We start from the raw sequence: 9,518 nt of genomic DNA, 5'->3' as shown, positions 1-9,518 counted from the left end.
GAGAGTAAAATTTTTGTTACATTGCCTAAGAAATAAATAAAAAAAACAGTCTTGATAAAAATACCTTTAATCCAACTATACAACTCACAATATATTTAATTAAAAAGTTAAATATACAGAAAAATAACTGGGCTCTAGAGGCATTCAGTCTAGCAGACAAAGTTTAGGGGGCGTCCATACTTTATACTTCTTCCAATCTTACGTTGGAGAGAGGGGGGATCTCTGCAAATATCACGCAATTTTTTTCTGATTGAAACAAAAAAAAGCAAAAGCACGAAGCAAATTTTTTTTCTTTTAACAATAACAATCCAACGAGTTTACGTAAGAAACTCACATTTTGAAAAATCTCACGTTGATTGGGGTGGGGGACGGGGTTGAATATAATTTCACCAAGTGAGGGGCAGAAAATTTAAAAAAAACACCTCGTGTAATTTATGGACGCCCCCTTATGTGTTTAGAAAAATATATAACATAATCTTACAATCAATAGACGAAACAAAGTGTTTGTATATTAACTCAAATATTTTAAAACCATAACGGCCATTATACAATAATTGTAAAAATCATGTGAATTCAATTTTACAAAGAACCTTTACTTGAACTATTTTAGAGCAAATCACAAATACCTTAAAATATAAAACGAAATTTAACACGTACATTGGAAATTAAACTCTAATTTAATCACCAAAAAGTCTAAAATGAAAAGACCTTTCCAAACATAATTTATATGAGTAAAATGAAATATATTTGGCAAGTTTAAAAAAAAAGACCCAAAAATAAATAATCTATTACATCCACTGAATAGCACCTAAAAACATAACATTAAAAATACAAAAATCAGTACATACAATTAAAAAATAAGACTAAAGTATTAGTACAAAAGTGATATACATAATATTTTCATCAGAAAGGCACGATTAAACACTCAATAACAGTGGGTTTCTGATACTTCAATCTCTATATAAAACATCACCTTATATTTCACCTTTGACAGAGATAATAATGTTTTAAATGGACAATTTTGACCTCAGAAACCCACGGTAAGTGAACTTCATATTTTTATATCATAATATAAAATCTATTTACTGCAATTTATTACTAAGAAAGCATATTACATATATGTATGAACATACAAACACTAAGATTACGTTACTATGTTAAAATACATTACCGTATTTTTACTCCAATATCATATTGTCGTCTCTTTCACTCTCTTTGACAAAACAAGACAGCAAATACAAATATCAAATTCGATGTAAGCAATAAACAACAAGACTTTAGTTCTATGACGTCATAGCGTTTGTTAACCGTACCAAAATATTACCCAATAAAAGTAATTCTTCACAATTAAAAAATTGCTTGTATCTGTTTGTAATATCGTAAAAAAATCATTTTCTAGAACGTGATGTAATTTTGTTGCTTATAATATTATTTTTAAATTCCTTGCTGACGAATTCGCGCGCCACCGCTAGTCTATTTATTGTATTTTTGTATGTAACATATAAACTCAAAAACCACTGGACCGATTTCATAAATTATATTATAATTAGAAACCTACGTAATCACTGAGTTAACATAGTCTATATTTATTAGTATTTGGGCAAAAGCTAGTTAAAAAATAATTGTTTGATTATGCGTGGGTTTCTGCCGTCAAAACCTCTGTATAAAACATACTGTCTTCCTCGTCGTACATCTTTGACAAAACAAAGATGACAATATTTATTAAACGAAAATTTCGGTCTCAGAAACCCACGATTTATCGTTCAAAACCCAATGGTATTAGTTATGACACTTGTAGGAAGAATATGAATCAAGACATGTCAGCCTTCAATATCCTTGTAGTTTAAGATAGAATTAAAAAAAATATATATGGCTCAAGGTCACCTGCGTAGTGCTCTCCCCCCGCATCCCTCTATTCCCCACGCGTAACATCGTGTTCTGCGCTTGCGCAGCCACTCGTACGATGTTCCGAGCAAAAATTTATAAAGAACTCAATAGATAGAAATAGTTATTATTGAACGCGTATAATGTATACTCGAATACAATGGAAATGAGAAATTATATCAATGGCTGTCAATTATTGTCTATAGATTTGTTTACATAAGTTTTAGTATTAAAATTTCTCATTTCTTGGTTCCTTCACTGGTTTAAAAAGATGTACAATTTCTAGTGATTTTCGTATCGTATTCGATTGAAAATAAAATTTTTAGGTTATAAATTTAAAAACGCAATAAAATATCAACAGACAGATATGTATTTCAAGTAATTTTAGAAACATTTATAATACACAGGCTTTCTAGATATTTCTATAAAGAGAGATATTGTCAATAAAAATCCAGCGATAAAATATATTTACATAAAATCACAAAATATCACATAACATAAGTACAGTTATCGTTAATATTTACATGATTTAAATCGATATTAAAAATATCGATTATCAAAATTAAAAATCGATATTTAATCGATCAAACGACTTGTTCGGTATCGTCTCTATTCTCATTGGTTTGTACATTCGTAGCTCCTCTGTACAATTTAAGATTCGATTCTGTGTAATCGAGTATTTTCCTACTCGAATGTCTGATATAGAGCATTTGTTTATGGTAGATTTTTAACGCGCCTTTAATCGTAATATAAGTTAAACCACCGAGTATAGTTCTGTGAAGATTATTTTGTATAGAACGGAAGAATAGTTTGCCTATTATAGTAGATATTGTGGGTAAAAGTAAAGCGGAACAGAATATCCTTGTCGGAGATAAATGCGTCTCTGTATTATTGGCATTGGTCGTTTGACCAGTCACTAAAGCACTTCTCTCGCCGTCCACACTGAAAACAGAGTAAACAATATATCTTACTAATTTTACTAATATTATAAATGCGAATGTTTGGATGCATGGATGTATGTTTGTTAAAAGGTATCTATATGACAGCTGCATGCATTTAGCTAAAATTTGGAAAAGATGTAGAATATACTCTGGAAGAACAAATAGACTACTAATTAAGGTTTTTTTTAATTCCTTGCGGACGGATACTTAGTAAAAATAAGTTTACAAAAATCTGTTTATTCTCGAAATGGATCAATAGACATCTAAACGATATATATCAGATTTTAAGATCGCCATCACAATTCTTAAATAAGTTTAATCAATAAAATAATACTGAAGATAGTGAATTCAGAATTGTCTGATAGACATACTATAGTTCTTATCAAATATCTTAGCAACCCAAGGTTATTGAGTTCTGCGCAGACTCACGCGAAGTTAAGAGCCACCAAGATATCTGAAAATAACTATACCTACATATCCCGACAAAGAAAAAGGCATAAATATGACTGAATGTGTACTCACTTTCCAAAGGGCAGTATGTATGTTAGAGCGGGTATTTTAGCACAGTACTTCCTCAGGAAGAGAAGCACCGAATCCTCCCAATTGTACATCTTGGCACTGATCAAGGTGACGGGTATCGTTGGCAGGAGGACGAGCAAGACCAATGGGTCAGCTGACTCCATCATCTCTAGACCCTCTCTATGTCCCACCACCTGGAAAAGTCAACCAATATTTTATATAACTTATTGTATTTACCATAAGATTATCTCTCAAGCGACTGCCGAATGTTGTTCATACGATTCTGGCTTAGGTCTAAATGAACCCTTATGGTTAAGGGTACGGATATCCGATCGAGCACAAATTCTTGAAAAAGATTATTGTAAAAGTTAGTAAACTATTTTGAATTTACTTCTAATATTTACATCATAAGACGGAAGAGAAAAATATTATTGATAAATGTTGCAGAATAGATGTGTTATAATTAAGGTCATGTTAAAAATAACCTAATTCGGTATTTACTAACAGTTGAGGCTTAAATTTTGTACGCCATATCATTATTCTGACATGACCAACCCTGAATTAACAATACATGAAAGGCGTGACCAAATTTTGACAACAAAAACCGGAATAAATTTGATGGCTGACAATTTGTACGAAGTGAACAAAATGTACTTTTAGTGTGTTTCTTTTTTACTTTCAATCTAATCGAAATATTCCAAGGGATATTCTGCCTTCATTTTGTAATAAATATTCTTGCCTTTATTCATAAATAATTTAATGACATTCAAACAAATTTTATCGACTCAGTCAAATTAGCTGTTTCTGTGAATTGCCTCTCACGTTCTCTTTATAAAAGAGTTCCGGTGATGAAATTTTACAGATAGATTCATTTTTTATTGTATTATATGTTAAAATATATGTGATTTACAGTAGGTTTCTCAGATCAAAATCTACGTTTATAAGATTTATCTCTCCTTTGTCAAAGATAATAAAAGAGATGATGCATTTACAGACATTTTGGTCTCAGAAACCGCAGGTTAATCAAATTTTATACGTAAAAATATACTTGTAAATAAAAATGATACGTTAAAAATTAAATAAAAGACTGCATTTACGAGTTTATCGTGAGAAAGTTATAAAAACAAAAGATAACCGCTCTGTTTGTTTACATTACAACTGGATATTTTAAAATAAACTTAAAACTGTGGTCATATTGAATATACAGCTAATATTATAAATGCAAAAGTTTGGATTGATGTTTGTTACTATGCATCTCTAGAACAACTCAACGGATCTCGATGAAATTTGGCACAGATGTAGAACATAGTCTGGAAGAAGACAGGCTACTTATTTTTTTTTTAATTCCGCGCGTACGAAGTCGCTGGTAAAAGTTATACTTACAATATCTCTTTCATTATATTCACAACAAAAGGTAAAATGTTTAAATCATGTTTGTAATTTTTTATCTCTGTTAGGTAGTAATGACTTTTAAACTGTAATAAAGTCTTCGTCACAGCTGACTTTTTTAAAATGGACTAAAAAAACTACTTTTAACCTTTTTACCAATAGACGGTGTGATTCATAAAGAAAGTTTTTTTTACAATTCATTGTAGTTTTATGCAAAACTAGCTGTCGCCCGCGACTCCGTATGCGCGGAATAAAAATAACATACATTACAACAACAATTACATCGACAAATTTCAACGAGATCCATAAGGTCGTTCTCGAAGATACCTTCAATGACATCCATCCATCCAAACCTTCACATTTATAAATTAGTAAGAGTAAGATAACGTAAAATAAAAGGTTGGTTATTTAAAAAAGAAACCTTGGTATATGTTCGGCGATTGGTTTATTCAGGGTTTTTTTTGATAAAAAGTAAAATAAATACACCGGAATTATTAACTAGGAACTTGTACGCGGATATAAAGTAAAAACAGGCCTAATTAAAATTATAAATATACATCTATATCATTTAAATTGTAATGGAAACAAACTTGGTTATAGTAAAAAATCAAAATCGGAGCACCAGGGGTGGAGTTCCGCGCTAAAAAAAAAAAAAAATTAACCCGACACACAGTTACTAGATTAGCAAAACCCCACTGGGTTACTTTTGTTATTGTTTCTCCTAGTTACTTGAAATAAGTGAATTTTGTGAAAAATTATTTTTGGTCCGATAAAGTATTTTATTTAAAAAAAAATTGCTTATAAAGAATATTTTTTTATCCAACCCACACTAGTTCGAGCTGGTTGTCAATAGCCTGGTCATCCCAAACTTGGGTAGGCGCCCGTCAGTGGCGACATACTTAAGTTGACTTTAAAAACGAAAATATTTGATCGTTTTAAAAAACTGTGTAAACTTTACCAGTTAACCCACTAGCCGCAATTCAACGAGAATACCGTTCAAGTCAATGAAATGACAAATAAATATGACAAAAAACCTATACAGTTATTTTTTCACATATGCTAATTATAGAAACACGAACAACATGACCAATTCAACATCTCACAACATTTTCGAACATTTATGAATTTACAAAGCAAATAATATACGCATACAAAGCATTATAATGTAAAATATTCAAGCTTGTTACCAAAACGAAGTGGGTAAGTGCTTAAATGCACGTAAATTATTGTGAAGCAATTTTTTTTTATATAGAATAAACCATTGTTTGACCACAAACCCACTTGATAGTAAATGGCTATGTAAAGGATGGTACGCATTAGCTTAGGAAATACATAATCACCCTACTCTTGAAGGCACCCACATTATAGCTGGGCGTATTTAGGTCTAAGGATTGTTTGCTGTAAAAGTAAATCTAATATAACATGAGAAAGCTATTACTATTAATATTATTGTGATTGTATTACAAGATTTAATTTTTCTATAACCTTAATTTTCGTACCCCGTAATGACATCTTAATGTAATTTGTTAGTTACTAAACATTCCATCTGATAGTACTCCTATGACACTCGAGAAAGGTATAAGAATCAAATGACACCTCACTTGCTAAAATTGTGTCATTCATTTAGTCTCTTAGCCGTTACAAAAGAACTCACAAAAATAGAAACACATTTACATACATAAATACTTAGATACAAGAAAAAAACATTAAATAAGGATTATTATATAGACTCCAACATACCTGCATAACAGTAACTGCACCATACGTAATAGCAATCCAATATATAGAACCGAGAAGCACCCCACCAGCAATGAACGGACTGATCTTATGTGTAATCTCCTCGAGTGCATCCAACAAAGCTACAAATGTACCCATTGAGGGGAACACAACAATGTATTCAGCTTTGCACTGTGGGCAAAGCACTTTACGCGATATATTGCCCCGTTGCTTCTCATCAACCCAACGTTGTAAACAGCTTTGATGTACCTGAAAGAATTTAAACTACAAGGTGATAATGCTTTTTAAGTGTGTTCATGATGTTATCATAGGTTTCCCCTGCCCTGCCAAACTACCTGTATAAAGGCTTTGTCATCTTTCAGAACAGTTTTAAAAAAAAAGAGATCTTTAGAGAAATAAAAATCTTACTAATGCAAAAGTTTGGATGTATAGATGGATGGATGTTTGTTAGAAGGTATTTCCAGAACGATTAACAAATCATGATAAAATTTGAAACAGATGTAGATCATAGTGTGGAACAAATAGGGTATTTACTAAGTTTTTTTTTTAATAAAAAGGGATTTGTGTAGCGTCTTAAAATTTTGGATCTCTAATTTTACTTAAAGTTTTGCTTCACACAGATGTTTATTACTTCATAATGTTCTTAAACTTGAAGTTATTCAACTTACAAGCTACATGCCACTACAATTTAGAAATGTTTTCACCCGACAAATGCCACTAAATCTGGCAATTATATATCTTTTTTAGTAAGTCAGTAACATATGTTCCGAATAGTGTTTGTACTCACCAAACAATATGTAAACAAATGTTTAATTATGTACTCTTAAAACCTATTATTTTTTTCCATATCAATTGGTACTTATCAACCACAGTAATAATTAATATGATAAAGGTATTAACACCAAAAACTTATCAAAAGCAGATAATATTTATTGCATATAACATTAGTAACAATGTATTAAATCACAATAAGAAATATTTGAAATTTGACCGAATAATGCAACTTTAGGATTTAGTTTGTCCTGGCTAAATTACATAACAATTTTAGGGGTCTTTTGACGGTAAAAATTAACAGTAACATTTTTTACTATCTTTTGTTATATTAATAAAAAGTTTTAACATAGACTTTGGAACCTTCAGAATACCTAAGACTACTAAGTTATTGTATTGGTAGATCTATATTTTTTGAGAGTTAGTTTCATAAGTAGTAAATGAAATATATGCATGACTTCTTTATTAAAAACTATAACTTTTATGGCATTTATTATTTTAAAATATGTGTTTGATGATTTGTTGTTTATCATTGTAACTGCAAATTTAAACTATTGTAGTAATAAAACAAACACATGCAGAATAATTAAACTTTTAAAACTACATACAGGTAAAGTAATTTATTATCTAGATGTTTGTTGTTTATAATTTTTTTTTTGTGGAGTGTCTCCAGAACGGCTGCCAGAATCTGGATGAAATTTGTTATGGATATATTGCACTGTCTGGAAGAGAGCATAGGCAAATGTTTGTGTTTTAAAACCGCATGTACCATGTCTCATGTGACATCTTAAATCTATCATAAATAAAATTATTTATTTTTAGAATCTTTACAAATACTTTTTTCGCAAGAACAAAAAACAACAAATGCAAACTATTTACTACTTTCTTCACGAACAAAGTATTGTTTAAACTTAACAATCAATCATTAGTTGACACAACAACAAACATGTTAAATATGATAAAGATATGAATCAACAGGAAAATAAACATGTAAACAAACAGGCTTTTATTAAAAAACATTGTTTAGCTATTTTTAAATGCAACAAAGAGATATCCATCATGATAAGGGAATTACAAAAAATACGTGTGAGAATATAATTATTAAAACAGTCCTATTTTTATATATGGGAAAATACTTAAAAAAATTATTGTCTTATTTTAAAGAGATCGAATGAAGGGGAATCCCTTATCCTCATTCTTTCTATGTTTTAGGAGGGTGCCCTTTTCTGCCTAACACTACTATACTATTGACTTTGTACATTGTTATTGAAACATTTTAATACCTACACATATTTTTTTTTCGATCTACAATTTAAATGTCTAGTTGGTATAGTCAGTCTAATGGCATACATTTTCACAAATATAATAAATGTATCTCTCTTAATAGATTTAAGTATAGTAGATTAAATCATACTATTTTTAAACCCTAAAAAAAATGGAAGAAATGAGGAACTAAAAACTTTGTTCTGAAAGCAACAAAAGAGTAATTTTTTGTTTAATTAAAAAGAACCATGACCTTTAAGCTACGTACTCTGTGCAGAATTACAGTTGTATATGTTTATGTACCTAAATATTTCATGACAAATAATGCAGTTTATTTTATGTTGATTGATATTTTTAATATGTTTTGAGATTAAAATTCTGCTTTAATTTTACTCACCCATTTCGTAGTGCCAATGCACTTGCAGGGTTGCACCCATGCTGCTAATCTGTCGTCAGATTCTGTTGCAAAACAAACCCAGCAAGACTTTTGGTTTTCATCTTCTGTAGTTTGCAGAGCTTGTGAAGCACTCGGATTAACACTTGAAGTCGCGGAATTAGATTTATCCTGGTTAGCCATTATGTACGTAAGCAATATAAAATGGATTCACTCCTAGAACTCGATGTCTGATAAAGGTTTTACTTGTTGAAAAATAATAAAACACCGTGGATATTGGACAGACTGTAAGATATCTTTACACCTCGAAGTCGTAAGTATTAATCGTAATTCCAAGTTTTGAAGTGAAAGGTTAACGTTATAAACATAAATGAAAAATAAATCCGCATTCCGCATTTACATTTGCAGATTGACGTTTGCTTTCAAAATCAAAACTCTCCAGTTGTCACTTCTGTGTTCTGTCACTGATAATCTGCAAAAAAATAAGAAACATTTTATGTTATTTTCGTTCTATGATTAGTGGTTCAAAAATTTCACACAAAATTATATTTTACAATCATGAATAATAGAGGGGTGCAATTTAATATTTATTTTGATACGAAAAAGTTATCTCACTTTCT

General features: G+C 30.3%; 1 protein-coding gene across 1 annotated transcript; it reads right to left on the bottom strand.

The window, feature by feature from the left end:
- Positions 1 to 2,146: 2,146 nt before the first annotated feature.
- LOC106116425 (E3 ubiquitin-protein ligase MARCH5) lies at positions 2,147 to 9,344 on the bottom strand. Its single transcript, XM_013310257.1, has 4 exons — positions 8,902 to 9,344; positions 6,474 to 6,719; positions 3,348 to 3,538; positions 2,147 to 2,826 (listed from the first exon to the last, which is right to left on the bottom strand). The coding sequence occupies exons 1-4, from the start codon at positions 9,079 to 9,081 to the stop codon at positions 2,469 to 2,471; spliced, it is 975 nt and encodes a 324-aa protein (XP_013165711.1). The 5' UTR covers positions 9,082 to 9,344; the 3' UTR covers positions 2,147 to 2,468.
- Between the last annotated feature and the right edge of the window lie 174 nt (positions 9,345 to 9,518).

The sequence above is a fragment of the Papilio xuthus genome, unplaced genomic scaffold, assembly GCF_000836235.2.
Source record: "Papilio xuthus unplaced genomic scaffold, Pxut_1.1 DF827756.1, whole genome shotgun sequence".
Classification (NCBI taxonomy): Eukaryota; Metazoa; Arthropoda; class Insecta; order Lepidoptera; family Papilionidae; genus Papilio; species Papilio xuthus.
The sequence above is the reverse complement of the archived record's forward strand: the minus strand, read 5'-3'. Positions and strand labels throughout refer to the sequence as shown.